Source organism: Camelus bactrianus, chromosome 10, assembly GCF_048773025.1.
Source record: "Camelus bactrianus isolate YW-2024 breed Bactrian camel chromosome 10, ASM4877302v1, whole genome shotgun sequence".
In the NCBI taxonomy this organism is placed as follows: domain Eukaryota; kingdom Metazoa; phylum Chordata; class Mammalia; order Artiodactyla; family Camelidae; genus Camelus; species Camelus bactrianus.
Window position 1 is genome coordinate 5,354,781 of NC_133548.1, and position 24,674 is coordinate 5,379,454.

The window sequence follows — 24,674 nt, forward strand, 5'->3', positions numbered from 1 at the left end:
CTGTCAAAGCAAAGGCTATATACATATAACCTATAATCTGTATACTGAAAAATGAGAATGTGATAAGCTAGATATTCTCCAACATGAAGGCAATTCAAAGTCTCAGATGCATAAAATGTCTACAAATTGAAGAAAGTCACAGTTCACCTTACCATGATCATGCTGTTGCCATAGCCATCACTAAAGCTTTTCCTACCACCTTCTCTTCCACAGTCAATTCAGGCAAATAGGTGGGCAAGAGAGGTTATCCAAGCTCCATCAGCCACAAATAATGGTGCTCCTTCCTTCCCTCTAAACAGAGCTCTTGCTCATAATCACAGGGTTTACTTCCTAAATGAAGGGCCTGCCTTCACAGCAACCTGGTCAACAATCACTTTGCTGCTTGCTTTATGGTTACTGCTCTCATTATGAATCTATAGATTTCTTGGGTCAAACGGCAGCATTCAGACAATGGTTTAAGTTGTAGATCTTTCTCCATATCCTGGCAAAGGCAGGCCTGCATCTGGCGAACTGCAACAAACGGAAACAGCACATAGTGAAAGGCAGAGCCTGTCTGCACCAACAGCTGAAGCTCCACCCACAGCCTGGGCACAATCCAGGACACCCAGAGATCTCAACAATGGTCTTCCTGAGAGGCCACAAAGACAGGCTCTACTGGAGGCAGTGGATGAAACATAGCATCACTGCCTCTTCCTCTTTACCAGAACTGAACTATAGAATTTTATCTCAGAAAGAGTTTCTCTGTCAGTCCAAACAGACCAACAAGAAGCCTGGTGAAAATTATCAGAGAAAAGGCAGTGACACATGGCTAAGTTCAGTGATGCATTATAATGACATATACTTTTAAAAACTTGTACTAACGTACAAATAACGTAAGATTTATCATTTTAACCATTTTTTAAATGTACAGGTTCAGTGGCATGAAGTACATTCACACTGTTATGCAACCAATACCCCATCCATCTCCAGAAGTTTTACATTATCCCATGTGAAATTCTGTACTTATGGCATGTACTTTTTCAATGATCCTATTTTTTCTGATATCAACATACCGTAAATTGCAAATGCAACCCTCTCCAAGGACAGACGCAATCCTACTACTATCTTCAAAGTTAGAGGGGAAAAGGCAAATTCTGTGAGAGCAGAAATCTTTCTTTTTACTGCTGTCTCCCAAGAATCTAGCACATGCCTGAAAAATATAGATTCAAATATTCATTTGTTACATGACCAAAGTATTACACCCAGAGTACTTACTAATTACAAAGGGAGAAACAGACCTCTACAATGGAAAGATCTGCTGGTTACCACTTTAACCAGTCTTAGGATAACCTAGGACTGTGTACCTTCTGACTTGATAAAATCAATCACCCAGGAAGCATTATTGCCAAAATTTTTAACATTAATCTAATCCTCTAGACCCAATTTCTAGTTTATGAGGAATACAGTTTAGGAAAACAAATACAATGAGGACACAGACAAATCCAGAATGTAGGAGATTTTAAAAGACAATGTCACTCACATGAGTAGAGTCAACTGATCTCTGACAAAGGACAAAGGGCAATTAAATATTTCCATGTGGAATGGACAGTCTTTTCAACAATTTCAGTGTGCTGAAACAATTACACATTCATATACCAAAATATATATATATCTAAACACTGACCTTATACCTTTCACAAAAATTAATTCAAAATGGATCAAAGATCTAAATGTAAAACACAAAACTATAAAACTTCCAGAAGGCAACAGGAGAAAACTGAGGTGACCCTGGATTTGGCAATGAATTTATAGATACGATACTAAAAACACAATCCATGAAAGGAAAATTTGGTATGCTGGGCTTCATTAAAACTAAAAACTTGTTCTGCAAAAGACACTCTTAAGAGAATGAAAAGACAATCAACAGACTAGGAGAAAATTTTCAAAAAAAAAGAGCTGAAAACTTATGTCCACACAAAAATCTGCACAGTGTTTACAGCAGTTTTTTTTCTTTATTTTTTTTTTAATAGACTTTATTTTTTTAGGGCAGTTTCGGGTTCACAGGATTGAGCAGAAAATAGAGTTCACACATAGCACTTCCCACCCACACATATATACTCCCCTACCCTCAACATCCCTCACTAGTGTGCCATATTTGGTACAATTGATGAACCAACATGGACATGTTACTATCAACCAAAGTCCACAGTTTACATTAGGGTTCACCCTTGATGTTACACATTCTATAGATTTTGACAAATGTATAATGATATGTAGCCACCACTATAGTATCACACAGAATAATTTCATTCCCCTAAAAATCCCTTGTGCTCCATCTACTCAATTCCTCCCTCCCGCTCTCTCCCCAAACCCCTGGAAACCATGATCTTTTTATTGTTTCTGTAGATGTGCCTTTTCTAGAATGTCATTTGGTTGGAATCGTACAGTCTGTAGCCCTTTCAGACTGGCTTCTTTCATTTAGTAATACGTCTTTTAAGTTTCTTCCACGTCTTTCATGGCTTGATAGCTCATTTCCTTTTTTTTTTTTTTAACTGCATATACATTTTTTAATTTACATATACGTACTGTTCATTATATCTAAGAACGTTCAGAGCCTTAGCTTTTTAAACTTTCATAGTTATCGAACGAATAAAGCCAACCACAAAATAAGAATTAATTCAAAAAGATACATACACCCTGCTATTAACAGCAACATTATTTATAATTGCCAAGATATGGAAGCATCCTAAGTGCACATCAATAGCTGAAGAGATAATGAAGTTGCAGCATATATACTTATATATGTAATGGAATACAACTCATCCATAAGAAAGAAGGATATTTTGCCATTTGAGGCCCTTCATTCACTTTTTTTTTCACTTCAAAAACCAGAATTTTATAACTGGCATGAACATTTCCATTACATCAAAAACATCAAAATACCCAGAAATAAACTTAACCAAGGAGGTTATCTATACTCCAAAAACTGAAATGACACAAATGGAAAGATTTCTTGTGCTCTTGGATTGGAAGAATCAAAACCATCAAAATGGCCACACTACCCAAAGCAATCCACAGATTAAATGCAACCCCCGTCAAAATACTCACAGCATTCCTCACAGAACTAGAACAAACCAACCCAAAATTTATTCATAATTTTGTTTTATTCATAATTGCCAAAACTTGGAAGAAACCAAGATGTCCTTCAATAGTTGAATGGATAAACAAATGACGATACAGTCATTCAATGGAATATGATTCAGCAATAAAAAGAACTATCAAGAGGGGGAAGGTATAGCTCAAGTGACAGACTGCATACTTAGCATGCATGAAATCCTCGGTTTAATCCCCAGTACCTCCAAGAATAAATACATAAACCTAATTACCTCCCTCCACCCCCCCCCAAAAAAAAAAAAAAAAAAAAAGAACTATCAAGACACAGAGACATGGAAGAAACGTGAATGCATATTACTAAGTGAAAGAAGCCAGCCTGAAAAGGTTATAACACTATATTTGGATTCCAACTATATGACATTCTAGAAAAGGCAAAACTATAGACAATAAAAATATCAGCAGCTCTGGTGTGAGAGGGAGGAGGAGGGGGATAAATAAGTGAAGCACAGTAGATTTTAGGGCAGTGAAACTATTCTGCATGATACTGTAATGGCAGACACATGATATTATACATCTGTAAAAACCCACAGAACTATAAACACAGAGAGTGAACCCTAATATAAACTATGTTGTGTCTGTGTAGGTTCATCAACTTAAACAAATGTATCACACTAATGCAAAATGTTAGTAACAGAGGAACTAGCAGGGAGAGAGGGGTTACATGGGAACTCTCTGTACTTTCTGCTCAATTCTTCTGCAAATCTAAAACTGCTTTAAAAATAAACTCTTATTAGTTAAAAAAAAAAAAGTCTATGTCACACACACACACAAAAGGATAGGGGGATTGTAACTTTTACTGTAAAGGGCCAGAGAGTAAATATTTTAGGCTTTGTGGGACATAAGGTCTCTATCACAACTATTCAACTCCACCACTATAGCGTGAAAACAGCCATGAACAACACAAATGCATAAGCATGGCTTTGTTTACAGACACTGAAATTTGAATTTCATACAGTTTTTGTGTATCATAAAAAACTATTCTTCTTTTGATTTTTTTCAATCTTTAAAAATGTAAAAACCAAATGACTGGAAAACAAGTATTTAAACAAATACTTACACACAAAGGCTCATCAAAACAGCCAAAAGGTGGAAACAATCCAGATGTACATCAGTGGGTAAAACAAAATGTGGTGTATAACCGTATCAATGAGATTATTCAGCAATAAAAAAGAATGGAGGGGAGGGTATAGCTTAGTGGTAGAGTGTGGGCTTAGCATGCAGGAGGTCCTAGGTTCAATTCCCAGTACCTCCATTAAAAATGAATGAATGAATGAATGAATGAATAAACCTGATAACCTCCCCCCCAAAATAAAAGTTAGCAAAAAATAAAAAATTAAAATTAAAAAAACATTTTTAAAAGGATGAAATATTGAAACAGGCTATAATGTGAATGAACCTCAAAAACACACTAAGTGGAAGGAGTCTGGCACAAAAGGTCACATATTATATGATTTCTTCTATATGAAACATCCAGAATAGGTTAATCTAAAGAAAAAGGAAATCAACTAGTGCTTAGCAGGAGCTGAAAGAAGGAGCTAACAGGGAGACTTTAATGGTAGGGTTTCCTTTTTGGGTGTTAAAATGTCCTGGAACTAGTACACAACATATTGAATGTACTAAATGTCAATGCACTGTAAACTTATTAAAATGGTTAATTTTATGTTATGTGAATTTTACCTTACTTTAAAAACATGTAAAAACTATTCTTATCTAGCGGTCTGCACAAAAACAGGCGGCTAGCCAAATTTGACACATGAGTTGTAGTACATGAACTTTTATTCTAGACTAAAAGAGACTAAAGAATCATAATTAAATGCAATGCATGAACCTGAATTGAATCCCGGATTTTAAAAAGAAAAGCTATTGAGGACATATGGGGAAATGTGATTACTAGATATCACGGAATTACTGTAACTGTCTTAGGTATGACAAAAGATTTGTAATAAGGTCATGTTCTTATTCTTAAGAAGGACATGCTAAAATTTTTTAGGGGTACTATGTCATGATGTGCAAATTACTTTCAAATAATTCAGCCTCAAAAAAATATATACAAAAATAACATGACCATTTTTTAAAAACTGAGGACTCTAGGTGAAGGATATACAGATGTTCATTATACTACTCTCAACTTTTCTGTATTAGTTTTTTCAAAATAAAAGTTTGGGGGTAAGTGTATTTTGTGAAGGAAGAAAACTGCATCTAGACAGCTGAATATAAAGGTTGACAACATCTTAAGCCTAATGTCCTGAATTACTTGGGAGTAAGGACTTCTGAGAACTGGGTTGAGGCCTATACTGGTTCCAGGATCCTCTTCTGGGACAGAAAAGTATTGCGTTTTCAACAACAGGCTTAATTAGGTAGGAAGATTGGTAGGACTCATTCCTTGTGGACACGGGTATAAGAGGCACCATGAGCACTTCAAGAGGAATTCCTGTGAAATAACACACCATACACACAGGCATGCACATAATACACACTCACACAATTTGGCATCACAATTCTGACTGACTTATACAATTACATTTTAAATGTTTTTCCCCACAAAGGGAGAAAAATTTGATTATAAAAGTTAAATGATGCACCCCAATGTTCACAGCAGCACTATCTACAATAGCCAAGACATGGAAACCACCTAAATGTTCATGGACAGATGACTGGATAAAGAAGATGTGGTATATACATACAATAGAATATTACTCAGTCATAAAAAAGAATGAAACAATGCCATTTGCAGCAACATGCATGGACCTATAGATTATCATATTGAATGAAGTCAGAGAAAGACAAATATCATATGATATCACTTATATGTGGAATCTGAAAAAAAAAATGGCACAAATTCGATTTACAAACCAGAAACAGACTCACAGACGTAGAAAACAAACTACAGTTATCAAAGGGGAAAGGGTGGGGAGGGATAAATTAGGAGTTGGGGATTAACAAGACACATATGACTATATATAAAATCGATAAACAACAAGGACCTACTGCATAGCACCAAGGACTATATTCAATTTCTTATAAAAACATATAATGGAAAAGAATTTGAAAAGAAAAAAAATGTATATATGTATGTATATGTATAACTGAATCGCTCTGCTGTATACCTGAAACTAACACTGTAAATCGACTACACTTCAATAAAAAAAATTTTTTTCTAAGTTAAATGATGGCTTAAATATTCTTACTGAACTAAAACTGCTCAATGTCTATGGAATGACCTATATGAAATTCTATAGCAAGGAAAAAAAAGTACTTAACCTTGGTGTAGGTTGTTTTAGATCAGCGAAGTCCAAAAGAAAGATAATGTGAGCCACATATGTAATTTTTTTCCTAATGGCCATATTTTAAGGTGAAATCAATTTTAATATTTTATCTAATCCAATAAATAATTTCATATGTAATCAATAATAGCATTACAGTATGTTATCATTATAAAAACATACATTTTACATTTTTTCATATTAACTCTTCAAGATTCAGTCTGTATTTTACACTCAGATCTCAAATTATACTAGCCACATTTCATGTGCTCAATAGCCACACGTGGATAGTGGCTTACTATACTGAACAGAACAATCTAGTTCTTGGAAGAAGCAACAGAAGCAAAGCTTAGAAAATGAGCTACCAAGAAAGGGGTTTAATTTAAAGGAATCTCCCAAGTCAACATATGCTGGAATTGTTCTATGTTTTCATATGATAATCAGTCAAACAACCATTTACCAAGGTACAATTTACAAACTAAACTAAATCCTGCTCTGGTAGCCTCCATGATATCCTCTAAGCAAAGGAGGTGATTTTCACATCTTTATTCTCAGCAAGGGAGGCTTAACTATACACCCTCCAAACACACATTGGGTTTAGGAGTTCTGCTCTTTGGCTTTCATCACTAGGTTAGGTCTGAAGACTAGGATGGAAAAAGAGGAGTTGAATCTTTTGCTCTACTCTCCCACAATGGTTAGAATTAGTACCATTTTACCTTGGCATTTGTCTTTGTCTACTAACCCCCTCCCCATAGTTTCATCCAACTGACCCCTAATTTCCCATGGAAGAGAGATTACATCAAATCCATGTTCTCTGTTAGATTCCTGCTCCCAAAGTAATTGGCCTCTTCCTCTTGACATTCCCTTAAAAAGAAAATTCTATCAGAAAAAAGTGGTTTTAGGAGAACAACTAACATCACTTCAAGATCAACCTCCTTCCATAAGTGGCCTGGAGTTCATTTCCTGATGTGTATATATTACAGAAAACAAACAAAAAAACACATCACAGGTAGCTATAAAAATAATTGAAATATATTTGAGGATCAATGATATGCAAATAGTAGTTTCAATTACTGTTTCTTACTATCCTCCCCCAAATGCCTCCCTTGCCCCGTAAGGATAGTAGCAAAATTTTCACATTTTTGAGAAAAGGAAACCATTTTTTAACTTGTCAGACTAACAAACAGTATCTTTGACCTCCCATTGTAGAAATTTAAGTAAATTGAGACAGTGAATTTCATAGGTTCTGATATTTTATTGGCCAAAAAAACAAATGTATATTTTTGAGCCAAATGGCTAAATTTCTTATTTCTTTCAGCTTCTTCCCTTTGAATAAACCTTTCTAGAGTTATAAAGAATTCTATGATTTGGCCCAAGATCTGACACTACATTAAAAAATTGTTGAATTTTGCTATCCTTTGGTTACTGAGCCTATAAAATACAGATTCTAATAACCAGTAACTGTAATATTTACAAAGTTACTGAATCATTATCTTTTTATACTTGATCTGTGAAGTAAAAAGTGTGTGTGTGTGTGTGTGTGTAAAGGCAAAGAAGAAGACATGGAAGGATATATAAAGTGATAAAATAGTTACTTTTGGGGAAGGGAGCAAGATTGGAGCGGTTAAGGGGCTCTTTAGCCTTACCTGTATTTTAATTTTATACAATAATGCATTCCTATTGTATCTGTATAATTAAAAACCAGTCAGATTTGAAATATGTAGAACTGGTTGGTTATACATTTTACTAAGTTCTGAAAATTATAACAGATACCACTTATCGAAAGCAAAGCAGTCTATATTCATTATCCCATTAAATCCTGAAACAAGGCAGGTATCATCACCACCCCCAATTTAGAAATGAATAAAATTAGATTCAGAGAGGTTTAAAAGTGCCTTGTTTATTAAGGTCATAAAAATGCTGGGACCTAGAAGGGACTCCAAAATCATACTAAAGCAAACCCACAGGGAATTTGACAGATTGGTTACAGCCCTGCTGCTAAAGGAATATTCAGTTAATTCTGGAGAAAAAGAGAAAAACTTTTTAACTTTTACCATTGTTAAAGAGCTCCAGAAAAAAAATTTTTTGCTTATTTACCTGCCAGCCTCAGTAAAGGAAGCAGTAAGAACATTTTGGGGCTATTTCTTGACCGGCTTATTAACTACGCTGAACATGGTTGTGGCGTCCCAAACCCACTGAAAGCTTAGAGATTGAAGCAGAATTGTAGTGCCAAGTCATGTACCACCAGCCCATACCTCGGCTCTTTTGGTTAATTCTAAGAAAAAGTACAGTCAATAATTTCAGCTGGATTGTACTTTAGGGTGTGGATTATTTGTTTGTGATAAAGGAAAACCCTATGATTTGAGTTTTACCTACCAAAAATCCCCATATTTTTCTTGAAAGATAGTGACAGTAACAAGTACTTGTACCAACTGTAAGTGATCTAGTAAAAACTATGTTAATTAATTGATACGTGTGTACTGAGTCGATCTACATTACCACTAGAAGATTAGCTGTAAGTCTTGCTACAAGAATCTCTAACGTAAGGGAACTTTGCAGTCTCTCTGAGGCCCTTGATTCTTGAACTTCTCTTTCCTTCTCACTCTAGTAAGGTTTAGCTAGGTTCACCAACTCTTGAAATCCAGTGAAAGGCATCCCTTTCAACCTGACCTTTCCCAGGACAGCATAAGAGATGCGGTTAAGCCTAGATGAAACACAAACAAGACTTATTTCTACTCTCATCTTCCAAATCTTCCATAACAGTATTGTTTTTAAGTTGATTATACTCTGGACTTATATGGCAGACACTTTCATAAATCTTAGTTCTGTTTCAACTTCCAACTTGCATGGGTTATTTATATCTAGTTCAGAAAATCTTTACTGCTAGTGCTACAAATTAACTTTAGTCCTGGGCCAGGTTCTGAGGGAGTTTCAAACATATTAACATAATCCCAGACAAAATCAGAAAGCCATTTACCTTTGAAAACTTTTATGAAACACTTTTATACTGCAATTAAGGAACGAAAAGATAAAACTCACTAAAATGGGGGGGGGGAGCATGGCATTATAGTTTATAACCAATATTTTAAAATTTATTTTATTTATTTATTTTATTGAGTTATAGTCAGTTTACAATGTTGTGTCAATTTCTGGTGTACAGCACAATTTTTCAGCCATACATGAATATACATACATTCATTTCCTTGTTTTTTCACCGTGAGCTACTACAAGATCTTGAATATATTTCCCTGTGCTATACAGTATAAACTTGTTTATTCTATATATAACCAATATTAAACTAAAAAGTTTTCTACAGCAAAAAATGAGAATAAATGGCTGTTTTCCATCCATCATTTCAACACTGCTCATTCTGTATTCACTGGCTTTGGTTTATATTACACATGCTGTTTCAAGTTCCTTTCCTAAACTCTATTTCCAGTTCTATCACATTTCCTTACAAACGATGACCTCATAACTTTATAAAGAACACCAAAACCTTTTTAAAAGCTAGCAATTATAGTTTTTCTTCCCCACAATGTTGGGCCAACCCCTGCCTCTTTCATCCTACCCCCCGTTATCAAGGTACCTTCTCACCCTCTCACTGGGCCTCAGTAAATTCACTCAGATTTCAAGACAACTAAGTTCTAAAACATGCCTTTCACCCTTTACTTTGTAAAATTACTTCTCTGGCTCCCTGCCCTCACCAGTTTAAGATCCACCATTTCCAGAGAAGCCATTATTTAATCCTGATAAATACCTGTCATCACAATCCACCCAATTCTAACTACTTACAACCATAAAATAACTCTTCTCTTTTCTTTGCCACTACATCTAGATAAACCAAGCAGATCTTAATTTTCTCTTCTGAAAGTTTCTGCAACTGAGTGCTGTATCTGCTTACTGATGTCAATTTAAAAAGAAAACTCAGAAAGGTTTAACAGGCCAAAAGTGTGTTGTGCTATGTTCCACTAGATTACAACAATTAGAACAATGACTTTGACATACCTTCACAGAGTATACAGCTCTAAAATAATTTAGGAATTACGAAGTTATAAAAGAATAAAAGCTCAATGGTGCCTTTGGACTTTTCTTTTGAGATCAACTATTATCTTATACAATTAAAAAATACATTATTTTCTGAATTTTTAGTAATAAATTTTTAAAGACAAAAGTATATCACAGCAAGGACAATAAATGGGTGATTAGTGAAAAGTTGTTGGGAGAATCGCAAAGGACCACCCCAAGAATTATTCTCTAATTACAAAGGAAAAAAATACATTTTTTCAGGAAAGATCTGACAGTCACACCTGTAACAAAGTCAGCATCACCAACAGTGAGACAACCTGAACTGTCTCCTGGTATGATGCAATAAATTACTGGCAGTGACCAATGTAGTATTTTTGCCAAGGAGTTTAACCTGAACCTAATCACCTGAAGTTCTATAAACTTAAAATATATCTAAAATGCTTTCTGAAGTTTTAGTCTCAGTTTACCTACTATCAAAGGGCCTCTGGACAGACCCCACCACCAACCACACTGAGAAATGGGGTAGTAGAATGAGTATGGATTTGGGGCCAGACAGACCTAAGTTTAAACCCTAGATCTGCTACTTACTAAACTTACGTAAGCCCTGAGTCTCAGTTTCCTCATCTATAAAATAAGGTTGTATCAAATACTACCAATTTCGGAGATTATTATAAGGATCAAATGACATATCTAATACTTGTAAAATATCTATCACCTGGTATGTTAGAGCTATTTAATATGGCTGCCCTATTATACCACATATTTGTTCTCTATAATGTGTAATGATTAACAAAGAACTTTTATATACATATAGTGTCTCATCAGTTGATCCTATTAATCATAGCTATAAGGCACTAAAAATGAAAAAATGACATAAATCTTCCTGCAAGGAGTCAATTTTTTAATGTTACAAAAATTAAAGAATTTGTACTCATTCACACATACTTTTTACCAGTAGTACTTGTGTATGGTCCCCTATGCACAAATTTCAGTAACCACAGTTTAGTTAAACAATATCAGTCCTCCAACAAGTATCAAGTATCAGTTACCATGGTATATGAACTGAACTGTGAGTAGCTGCATAAAGTACGAACTTTACTGCTAGTTCTTCAGTCCAGAAATCACCAAATGATAGATGAACATCCTGACCAGGACCAATCACATTACTTCTTTCAAAGTCTGTTGGTGATGAGTCACTGGGCATGTTACTCAGTTCACACACAAACAGCACAATGTGTAGCTGTGTTGCCTCCTAGTCTCAAGTAATAAACCCACATGACATTTTACAAAAATGTATGATCAAAAGAGGGATCTGGCCTGCAGAGATGAAAATGAAGCAGAGATAAAAAGTGGTAATACTGGAAGTAAAATCTGAACAGAAAATAGAGTTACATGCATCAGAGGAACTCAGTACAGCCAAATCTATCAACATACATAAGGAGCGTGATGATGAAAAGGATGAGGATGTATGTCCCAGAGGAAGTGACACCAGCAAAAAACTTAAACGAACTCTCAACGATATTTCATGACACTGAGAACTCTCAATGTTATTTTATAACGTTGAAAGTGCAAAAGATAAAATATGCCAGAAGCCAAGGCATCCAAAAGACATTTGCTCTTTAAGTTATATGACAAGATGCAGGCAAACACTGCCCAAACTACTCTTGATAGGTTTTTAAGAAAGAAATAAAACACTTTAATATTCAGTGCTTCTAATGCTTTAAATTGTAAGTGTACCAAATAAATATCAGTTTTACTATTTTTTCATTTCCTCATACACTTACAACCAATGAAATAGTTTTCAGTATTCTGACAGAAATTTTAAATGTCACATCATAATCTGTCCCAATGATCAATCATCTTTCATAGTTTCAATATGCATGATCATTTTTACACTCCCACACTACCATGCAAAGTGGGGATTACCTGTATGCGTATGCAATATATGAGTGTGTGTGTGTGTGTGTGTGTACAGGTATGCATTTTTTTTCCCACTTACTTTCAAGCCATCTGAGAGTAAGCTGCACATTTGATGGCTCTTTACTCCTAAATACTTAAGTGTGTGGGGAGGGGATAGCTCAGTGGTAGAATGCATGCCTAACATGCGCAAGGTTCTGGGTTCAATCCTCAGTACCATCATTAAAACAAACAAACCTAATTACCTACCTCCCCCAAAAAAACCCCAAAACAAATATTTAAGTGTGTATTTCCTAAGAATAAGGATTTTTTTTTCACCTAACTACAGAACAGTTGTCTGTAAATTCTATCAGTAAGTTCTGTAAGTTACTTTTTAATAACCTATCTATTCTTCAGGAATGAAGGATGGACTCGGTGCCTGCTGTTCAAAGTCAAAGGCAGCAGCTATGAAATGTATGTATGTTTGTTTTTCAGATGTAATATTTTTCAAGCAATTATATAGTTTAACTCTAAAGTTTAAGACTATCAATAGTAAAAGTAAATGGATAAAGAAAACTTTCTAAAGCCAGTCAAATATTCAGTTCAATAATTTTTAATACTCCCTAGGTATATATGGAATAAAAACAAATAAATTTTTATAATCCTCACTTTAAAATGTTATAATCCTTTCAGGAATTCAGCAATCACAAGTGGAATATCATGATGCTACACAAAAATGCTAAATTAAATACACTATAGGGTTCAAGCATAAAGTATTAAAACAATCTGTCACAAGTAGATAGGGAGAAAATTATATTCAACCAAATTCATTATGTTTTTTATCATCTACCATGTGCCAGACATTGTCAATATTCTGGTAAGTAAGACTATAATGGTTCCTGCTCTCAGAGTCCAGAGAGAGTAAGTAGAAAGACAATCAGGGCATCATTTGTTATGACAGCAGGAAAACCTAATGTTAAAGAAATAGGGAGAAGAGGCACCTTATCTAGCTGGAAAGGAAGGAGAGGACACAGAACTTCAGCTGAGTACAGTATCATATTCAGGTAACAGGAAAAGAGAAAGGGAAAATGTGGTGTAATGGAAAGAAATTCAACCTGAAGTAAAAAGACCTGGTTTCCAAGCTTTGTTCTACCACTTATTAGTTGTATAACTTTAGGACAAGTCATTTTACCTCTCTGGGTCTCTATTTCATCATGAGCAAAATGGAAACACAATCATATTCCCCCTCAAAGGGTTATCTCAAATGTAAAATTTTTAAAAGCATATAACAGACCATGAAAGAAAAAACAATTTTAAAAATTCTGCTCATCAAAATATACCATTAAGAAAATAAAGTGACAAGTCACAGACTGAAAAAATGTATTTGCAGCATGTAAGTCTAATAAGGAATTTGTATCCAAATATATAAATAACTATAAATCAACAATTAAATGATGAACAAACCAACAAAAAAGGCAAAAGACTTGAACAGGCACTTCATCAAAGAAGATATACAAATGGTCAATAAGCACATGCAAAGCTGCTCAACATTATTAGTTATCAGAAAACTATGGATTATAATCATGAGATACTATTTCACACTCACTAGAATGGCTAATGTCAAAAACCAAATATTGAGAGCAAGTGCAGCTCTCAAACATCGCTGGTAGGAGTATAAAATGGAATAACATTTTAAAGTTTGGCAATCTTTTTATAAAGTTGCACATACATTTACCATATGACCCAGCAACTATTCCTCTGTATTTTCTTAAGAAAAATGAAAACATGTCCATATCAAGACTTGTACAAGGGGGGAGGATGTAGCTCAGTAGCAGAGTGCGTGCTTAGCATGCACAAGGTCCTGGGTTCAATTCCTCAGTATCTCCTTTAAAATAAATAAATAAAAACCTGGGAGGGAGGGAGGGTATAACGCAAGTGCATGCTTAGCATGTACAAGGTCCTAGGTTCAACCTCCAGTACCTCCTCTAAAAATAAATGAACCTAACTCCCTTCCCTGCCAAAATAAAAATAATAAATAAAATATTTTTAAAAACCTACTTTCCCCACAAAAATTTTAAAAATAAATAAATAAAATAAATGTTTAAAAAAGATTTGTACAAGAATATTTATCACAGCCTTATTTTTAATAGCCAAAAACTGAAAATCACCTAAGTGTCTGTCAAAAGGAGAATAAACAAAATATGGCATATAAAATGGAATATATTCAGCAATAAAAAGGAACGAACTACAGAAACTCATCGACAAATCTCAAAAACACAATGTTAAGTGAAAGAAGCCCCTTACAGAAAAGCACATGCTGTGATTCCATATTTATGAGAACAGGGAAACTTAGTCTATGGTGGTAGAAGTCAGATACAGGAATGGAAGATGACACTAAATGCAAAGGGGCACAAGGGTACCTCCCATGACTTCGGATCCATATCAACCATACACAACATGTGGATGAACCTTGCCTGACTCGTGACTCGAACAAACCAATCATTAAAAAAAAAATGAAAACAAAAAAACCTGATTAGGGAAATGTGAACAATGATGATATTAAGAAACTGTTCATTTACTGTGATACTAGTAATGCCATTTACGCTTTTAAAAAGTCTCTATAGTACAGAGCAACATGATAAATTGCAAAATGTTGGGTAAAACAAGCCAGACACAAAATATACACTGTATTATTTCACTTTTAAAAGTTTCAAAATCAACTAAAACTAAATTATAGCATGAAAAGTCTCCATTAAGGAAGAAAACCAGAACTAGTTATCGGAAGGGTGAGGAGCTACTGATGTGGCAATTCCAAACCTTGATTAAGTGGTGGTTATAAGGGTATTCATCTTGTTAACATTCAATGAACTATAAATTTTTGTTTTATGTTCTTTTCTGTGTATGCTTTGTACTTCACAAATACTCAGTTTTACTAAAAACTTAGATATACATGATTGAAGTATGTACAGATGAAATAAAGAATCTGGGATTTAATCAAAAATAACCGAGAAGGACTAGAGGACACAGATGAAAGAGTTCCACGTGTTGATAATCGTTCCAGCTGGTGATGAGTACAGGTGAATTCATTACACTACTGTTCATTCTGTGTATGTTTAAAATTTTCCAGTTAAGTTTTTTAATGTGCATAATCTTAATTACTGTACTTCTAGGAATGATAAGGATATACTCAGAAACATAGAAAAAATAGATAACTGAGTTCACTGCATTTTTATTTTTAATATCCCCCACAAAAGCAGATACAACCTAATGTTCAGTAACAAAGAAATAGGCAAATCAACTATAGGAAATCACAGCACTTTTTACAAGAGTTTTTAGTGACTGGAAAATGACTGTGATAAATTTAGAAAGCAAGATATAAAATGATATCAAGCATTATATATCAGGATATATAATATTATTATCAGCTACATAAAAATACTTTCATGCATGGGGGAAAAAACTGGAAGGAGATATGCTAAAATGGTAATGATGGTTAAATTTGGGATTATGAGTGATTTTCTTGTATTTTTCACAATTGGCATGTGTAACTTTTGTCACTAGAAAGGGTAAAATCCTTTAAACTTCTTCCTCATTCACTCACCCAAAATATCGATTATATCAAAGTTGAGTGAAGAAAGCAGAAACACTAATAAATTGTGGAAGAGACATCAGTATTACATTCCAAAAGACTGATCAGTATGGGAAAACGTAAACAAAATTTTACCCATGGGAAAATCCTATTTGAACTTTTCTCAAGTCCTTTGTATTATCCCTGTATTTAATTACAAATTCAATAGGAGTCTTTTTAATATCAAATTATTACCATAATACAACTAACCAATAAACTATTTTTAGGATTTAATAGCATATAAAAAAGCATTATACCCAAAAGAACTTCTTTTCGGAAACCCAACAGGGCCTATTTCACATGTAAACCAGTGTGCCTAGTTTAAAGTCCTATGGCAATGAACCTGTCAGGTGCTTGTGAAATGAACAGACAGGGTTTTTGTTTTTTTTCAGACAGGTTTGAATTCAAGTGGGTATGTGTCAGCTTGCCATTCTATTCTCATTAGAGTTTTAGCAGAAGCTAATGAATTTAATTAACAAAGGTGGTCATACATAAGTCATTCAAATGATTATTACAACAGAGTAAGATTGAGAAATTTTAACGAATAGTTTTCTGATAGGTTTTAAAACTAATTCTCTTATCAAATTATGGAGATGTAGCCAGGTGACTGGAAAACTCTCAATCCATAAAACATGAGAGAGAAGACTGTTCTTACACAGGAAAGGCTGAGAGGACAACAGATGTAAGGCTGAGAGGCCAAGAGATGTGATGCCTTCCCACATTAAAACTACAACCACCACCCACTTGACACTTGGCCATGGCACTAGAAATTTCTATTAAAGTAAAATACCTTGGCTCATGGCTGGTAGCTGAGAGTTCCTCACAGTTCCAACTTGACTTAGGATAGCAAAGTATCAACAGGGGCTTTCTCAAATGTGCTGTTAGAATGGCTACATGGATTTCATGAAGGGAGAAACTCAAGAAACATATTTATTAGAACTATAAAAGCTTTTAACAAGGTTTCTCTACAGAATTTTTAAAATACAGAATCCAAAAGGATTTTGTATCACACAAGAACTGGTAAAAAAAAATTTGTTGTAAATAAGGAACAGAAGTAAATGGATGTTTCCAGATGTTTATGTCTCCTACAACATAAGGAACAGTTCCTAATATTTTCATAACTAAAGAAGACAACATGGAGTAACATTCCCAACAGGGAGGAAAGAATGGAAAAAGAGCTTAGAAACTCAATGAATATTATACTATTAGCCTTTGACTTGGGCAAGCATGAAGTAAAAGGCCTAGAGAAAAACTAAGCAATCCTTGTAAGTAATTAAAATACAATGGTTTCTGAACTAGTTTTACCTAATAAAAAGTCGTCCAAATCTATACTGATACATGACATTAGCCCAGAATCTCTGGTAGGGTTCTTCATAAAGTAGACTCAATAAATAATTGCCAACTTAAATACATTACTATATGCATAAGATTAATACAAATAAATCAAAATTATATTCTTACCTTTGTGTAAAACCATGGTATTCTCTCAATTAGTGACATCACCCATCAACAAGGAAGGCAAGCCAAGAACTCAAGAGACATCTTCCTCTCTAAGAGCATCTAACAGGATTACCAAGTCCCATCGACTCTGTTCCAGAATACCTTGATTCAGTCTCTTCTCCATCTCCATTCTTGGTACCAAGGCTTTAGTTATTATTTTGTTCTAAACTATTATAATAAATTCTTATTTCTTTACCTCTGCAATTCTTCCTTCTAATCTATCCTCCACAACACCCGCCTAGGGCAGTCTTTCTAAAACAGATACTATCAAATCTCCCTCATGTTAATAGTTCCTATAATGTCTCCTCACTACATATTGCATAAGGTACAAACAACTTGACACAATTCAGACTCTTCAAATCTCAGATCCCCTCCTGTTCATACATTCTAGCAACACTGAACTACTAGCAATGCTGTTTTGAGCCTGTAGTGCTATTTCATATTTCTTTGCCTTTAGGCAAGCTGGTTCCTCTGCTTGGAACTTCCTTCCTTGCCCTCTGACCCCTTAGACAATGCTCCAATATCCAACTTAGTAAGTCGTTACCTCCTCTCTGAAGACTGACTTTTCTTCAGTTATACCCTCCTTTCTCTTGCCTCTGCCCTTTTACTTCCTAAATGTCATTTATCACAAAATAGCAATAATTACCCATTTATATGGCTCTTACCAGACTATGAGGACAGAGTACACGATTTTCATTTCTGTATACCCAGCATGTGTATTAAACATCAATGGTACACCAATGTTTGTTGAATAAATTAATAATAGAGCAAAAGACCAAAAAGAACAAAACTTCTGAACCTACAATAATTCTTACAGTTTTTGGTAACCACACTAAGAAATAGTTAATAGGTAGAAAAGATTTGGAAAAAAGCAATAACAGTAATTAAAGGGAAAAAAAGGAACTTCCATGTAAGGAAAGATGCAAGAAAATAATAGCCTTCTTCAATTTAGAAAGTATAAAATGAGTGATAACCAAAGGTACAAGAGGTAAGTGGAACAAACATGATACCGTTTATTAAATCCTGGTGGCAATCAACCAAGTATCTTAAAAGGAATTCTTTTTATGAACTCTTCCAAAAGGTTCCTTTTATTTAACAGAGAATAAATTTAAATCCGAGGTAGTAAGCCCAAACAACAATGGTGGTTGTGCGCCACATAAAAAAACACTTAATACACGGTCAAGCACAAAATATGTATCTGAGATATACTATTATGGTTTCCAACAGTAAAGTGTGCAACTCCCTCTGCAGGAAGTAAATGAATACCAACAATAATCAGCATTTTTCAGTCAACAACAAACACTCACTTCAGGTAACACGGAAGCAAACATCCACTGCTAAGAAAGCTCTCCGGTATAAGAGGTTAATATAGTTGTCACTTAGCATCCACAAGGGATTCGTTCCTGGAACCTCATCCTTAACCTTACCCCAGCAGATACCAAAATCCACAGATGCCCAAGTCCCTCACACAGAATGCTGTAGTATTCATATATAACCTATACACATCCTCCTGTATACTTTAAACCATCACTAGATTACTTACAATATCTAATACAATGTAAATGCTATATAAATTATCATGAATACAAAGTAAATACTATGTAAATACTTGCCAGCATGGCAAACTCAAGTTTTGCTTTTTGGAACTTTCTGGAATTTCCCCCCCAATATTTTCAATCCACATTTGGCTTAATACATAGATACAGAATCAGCGGGGACACAGCAGGCTGACTGTACACATATCTGCTACTGCAAAAAAAAAAAAAAAAAAAGGCAACCTCCATGTTTTGATACTTCTTATACTGCCACACCACTCACTCAAGTCTGTCTAATAAAGGCCTATACTGTATCTTTCCCTTCCCTTCACCATTCATCATGGAGAAGTTTCCACTGATAGAGAGAAAAGCATATATGCTAGATGCATGTATACAGATATAAGTATAAGCGTGCACACACACACTGCTTGTGCAAACAGCAGTCTTCAAATACTTCTGAATCTACTGCCTCTGATTCAAAGATACCTTGTTATTTAGCTACAATTAGTTTAGAAAATGTCCTCAAATTCAACTGATAGGAAACATATGAAGAAAAGTTTTAAAAATAACTAAGCTATGAAGTTTAAATTAAGGTAGCTAACTAAGTTTTTTGAATACACAGAGAAACTGCCAAAATAATTCCAGTGGTTCCCTTTACCATTATCAGAATCACTTGGCAGACTTGTTGAAACAAGTCTACACCCCACTCCCAGAGTTTCTGATTCAGTAAGTTTGGGGCAGGACCTAAGAATATGCATTTCTAACAAGTTCCCAGATGACGTGGTCTGGGTCACCCTTTGAAAACAATTGGTTTAAACTATGAGAACTGAGAAGGACCTTGTAGGTGAATAAAATAAAGCTGAGATAACTAATACAGGCTTCCTGATTACCAATCTAAGGGTTTTTTCCATTGTTAGGGTTCAGTTATTATGTTACATATATTTTATGTATTTTTAAGGAAGTGCACAACACATTTTCATTCATTTCAATAGACATACAGGCATACCTCAGAGATACTGCTAGTTTGGTTCCAGACTATTACTAGAAAGTGAATATCTCAATAAAGCAAGTTGCATTAATTTTTTGATTTCCCAGTGCATATAAAAGTTATGTTTATACTATACAATAGTCTATTAGTGTGTGACAGCATTATCTAAAAAAAATATATATCTTAATTTAAAAATACCTTATTGCTAAAAATGCTAACTATCATCTGACAATGCAGAGTCACCACAAACCTTCAATTTGTAAAGACTGCAATATTTGCAAAGTGCAATAAAGTGAAGCGTAGTAAAATGACGTACGTATTTCTGACCACTTGAAAGAGATATGGATGGTCCTTGCCTTAAGGAAGTCTATTCTAGTGCTTACTAAAGTGGGGTGGAAAGGGTGGGGATACAGCTCAGTTGGTAGAACACATGATGAGCATGCACGAGGTGCTTGATTCAATTCCCAGTACCTCCATTTGAAAAAAAAAGAGAAAGAGAGAAACCAAAGGGGGGTGGAGGGAGGGGAAACTGGAGGAAGATGGCCAAAAGGTAGAAACTTCCAGTTAGAAGATAAATTAAGTACTAGGGATGTAATGTACAACACAATGACGAGAGCTAACACTGCTGTATGATACATAAGAAAGTTGAGAGAAATTCCTATGAGAAAAAATGTTCTTTTTTTCTTTTCTTTTTATTGTATCTATATGAGATGGATATTGGATGAACCTACTGTGATAATCATTTCACAATATATGTAAATCAAACCATCATGCTGTATGCTTTAAACCTACACAGTAATATATGTTAATTATTTCTCAATAAAACTGGAAAGAAGAGTCTACTCTATCTGGGTGAAGAGAGGCTCATGGTCAAATAATTACAACACAAAAGAACTAGTCCTACAGCAGAAATGCATATAAAGTGTCTTGGGAATGTAACTGAGGAGAACTCAAGAGAACAACATCCAGGCTTTGGAGGAAAACTAAGAGCTTACCCAAGAAGACAGAATGGGGTGGGAGGGAAAGTATTTTAGATATGCACAATCACAGAAAAAAAGTCCATCAACAACTGACTGTGGACCAGGCCCTATACCAAGAATGGGAATAAAATGGTGAGAAAAGGCACTGTAGCAGCCTTTAATGATGTTTATGCTCTAAGAGGGAAACAATCAAATAATGACCCAAGTAAATATAAAGTGGCAATTTTGATAAGTGCATAAGAGGTATTCTATACTAGGAGAACTTAAAACTGGAAGATCTGACCTAGTCAAAGAAATGCTCCCCTGAGAAAATGGTCTGAGCTAAGGCATAAAGTATGGTACCTTAGCATTCTACAAACCATGTTCAAACCTTCGCACATAAGAGTGCAGATACTATTATTGTTAAATGGACATTTCTTTCTCCTTTAAGGTTCAGAGAAGGGATCTTGGTAGGCTAGTACTCAACTCTGCAAGACAAAAGGACTATCAATTAACTCCGTCACAATGCCTAGCCTTGACTGTGAACACTCATGTCCATCATCCAAGGAACCCATTTTCCAGTATCAGGAAACAGGGGAACCAAACTAATTATGAAAGTAGCCTGGTGAGCACAGTATGAGACAGAGTAACTGGATGGTCTCAGGGAATAAGAACTGCCTGTTCCTCCTTTCTCTCATGACCAGAACAAGTGGGGCAATCACATATGGCAAATTCTTGTTCCTTGGCTCCCCTTTTCACCACCCTCCTGGTAATTATAGTATGATCAACAGTTAATAAGATAATGGAGTAAATTAATTTTATTACATTCACTTTGTCTTCAGAACAAAGTTAACCAACCCGTAATGTTAGAGTCTTAGTGATATAAACAGTACTGTGCTATCTGTGTGCCAGGGAAGTTATGCTGTATCCTCAAGGAGCACATAATCTAGACATAATTAAACTTTCTATCTTGTATGCACTCAGATATATAATAAGGTAGGGAGAAAAAAGTATGAGGATTCAGAAAAGAGGTTTCCTTCAATATTTAGGATTAGGAAAACAATATTGCAAATTGGCTTTAGAGGATGAGAACTAGGGCAGGACAAGGGACAGGATATCACAAATGTGTGGGAAAGCCTCAGTACCAGGCTAAGGAGTTTGTGTTTACAATGGCAAACCTTTAGCCAAGCACTAATAAGCTACTTCTAAAATGTAGGTTTTATTTTTACTATTCCACACATGAAAAATTAAAGTTCATCAAGGTTAAGTAACTTGCCCAAGATTACACAGTTTAGGGGGGAGGGTATAGCTCAGTGGGTAGAGCACATGCTTAGCGTGCACGAGGTCCTCGGTTCAATTCCCAGTACCTCCTCCAAAAATAAATAAATAAATAAACCTAATTATCCCCCCAAAAAAGCAAAACAAATTTAAAACAAACAAAAAAAGATTACACAGTTTATAAGCTGAAATTCAAAGCCAAGAACCAAAGTCTGTCCCACATCATCAGTGACTTTATAGAATGGAAATGTCACAGAGAATTGGAACAACATTATCAGAATCTTGGAAGTGCAAAATATGAAATAATGGAAAAGATACCTTAAAAAAATTCCGAAAAGGAGACTACTACAAAAGGCTAGGTTAAGAGTAAGAACTAGAAGTAGCAGTGGGAGATACAAGGAGATGAATATCAGAAACCCAAATAGCAACTGATTAAATACGAAGAATAACAGAGGAAGGAGTAACAGCTGATAATTCCATTAGCAAAAATATGCAATAGTTTCTTCTTCCAACTTAAAACAAAACATAATAAACAAAAATCCAAGAGAAACTTCTCTGGATCCTGCACTTGTAGCTAACTTGCTCTCCTTCTCTCTTCACAGCCAAATTTCTCTAAATTGCTCTTCATTCGCTGTCTCTATTTGATCTCACATTTATTTTGAAGAATGTATTCTGCCTCCAAGTGCCACTGAAACTCCTGTTTAAAGTCACCAATAACCTCCATTTGCCAAATCCAACGGAAATCTCATATTCAGCCTCTGAGCAGCATCCACCTCAGTTGACCACTCTCTCCTCTTTGAAACACCATCAGTATAGAATACAAACTGGAGCCAGAAAATCTGGGTTCGAAAACCAACTTTTCCAACTACTACTTGGTAGTTTTGAGCAAATTATATAGTCCTTTCTTTGTGTCATTTTCCTGATCTATAAAATAGAGATAATAAAAGCACCTACATCATAGAGTTACAAGCATTAAGTGAGTAAAAATACATTAATGCTTAAAACAGTCTGATAAAACAGTTAACTACCATAGTCCCTCGGCTTCTAAGATATCACCACTCTTGATTTTCCTTGTATCTCTCCCGCCCTTCCTTCCCACTACCTTTTTAAGTCACTCCATGTCTACCTAACTTCAACCACCATATGCTGATAAAACCCAGATGTATACCTATAAGCCCTTCCTGAAGCCCAGAATCACAGCCAGTTACCAGTTCTACCAGGACGTCTCACAGGCACTTCACACTCAACCTGTCCAAACTTACACAAAACTGAACTTAAGCTCTTCCCTTCAATCTCCAAATCTGCTCTTCCTTCAGCATGCCCTGTATCTCAAAAAAAGGACTGTACCACAAGTCATTCACATGAGAAAAACCTGAGAGTCATGCTTATCTGTACCCCTTAACCTCACCCTCCACACAACCAATGAACAAAAGTCCTTTGATCCCATTTCTGAAATATTTCTCAAAAGCTCTCTAATTCTACTGTCAGCACTCTCAACTATACTACCATCTTATCTTACCTGAGCCACTGTGGTTGCCTAACTGGTCTCACCAAATCCACTCTTGCTCTCTCCCTGATCCTTTCTCTACACAACAGCTGTTGGTACTAGTCCAAGCACACTACCCCTCAGCTGAACTCTTTCTGCATTCCCACTACCTCCAATATAAAGCCCCACTTGACCTGACCCGTGACTACCTTGTCAAGATTTTCACTGTCTCCACCACTCACTTCTCTCCAGTTACACTGTCCTTTTTGGTTTTGTTTGGTTGGTAGACTCCTCAAACATGTCAGATTCCTTTCAACCTCAGGGTTTCTGCAGATGATAATCACTTCTCCTTTCTGCCTGGTTACCACTTACTCACCCTTCAGGTCTCAGCTTTAAAGGCTTTCTCAAGAAAAGTGTTCTCTGATGCCTCCTCACACTCCTGAAGTTTAGGTCACCCTATTATACACTCTCATTGCATTCAGTATTTATCTTTGTAGTCCTCTGCATAACTATAATATTACTAATAAAAGTATTTGTTTAATGTCTGACTTCCTCAACAGACTACAATCTTGATGACACAGGGACTGTGCCTATCCTGCTCATCACTGTATCCATATTCCAAGTGCCCTGCATGGTGTCTGACATTCGGTTAAATGCTTGTAATATCTTCTCATTCCTACCACAGGGCTTTATATTAGCTGGTCCCTCTACCTAGAGCTCTGCTGATCCACATCTGGTCCCCTAAGCCCTTGAACTTTGCAAGATTGGCTCCTGATCACTCAGGTCTCAGTTACAAAACATCTTCTCAGGAAGTCTTTACCAATGACCCGAGCTCAAGGAGTAATTCCCCACACTACAAGTATTTCAGCAACCTCTTAATTTCTTCAAAGTATTCAGCGCTATCTGAAACCATGGGATTTGGAAGTTCTAAAAAAGCAAGATCCAAGGAAAGTGCCTGGCAC

The 24,674-nt window shown here is 35.4% G+C and overlaps 1 protein-coding gene across 3 annotated transcripts in view; it reads right to left on the bottom strand.

The window, feature by feature from the left end:
• The window catches only part of KDM2A (lysine demethylase 2A), a 96,114-nt gene that overhangs the window by 61,389 nt on the left and 10,051 nt on the right, over positions 1-24,674 (bottom strand). Inside the window, exons 2-3 of one of the 3 annotated variants that reach the window (XM_045517897.2) lie at positions 1,053-1,189; positions 153-510 (exon numbers count right to left, since the gene is read on the bottom strand). The exons of 1 other annotated variant lie outside the window; for it this stretch is intronic. In XM_045517897.2, the coding sequence (XP_045373853.1) occupies positions 153-161 (9 nt within the window). In that variant the 5' untranslated portion in view covers positions 162-510; positions 1,053-1,189. The remainder of the gene's footprint in view (positions 1-152; positions 511-1,052; positions 1,190-24,674) is intronic. One more of the 3 variants, XM_045517899.2, reaches the window with a different exon arrangement.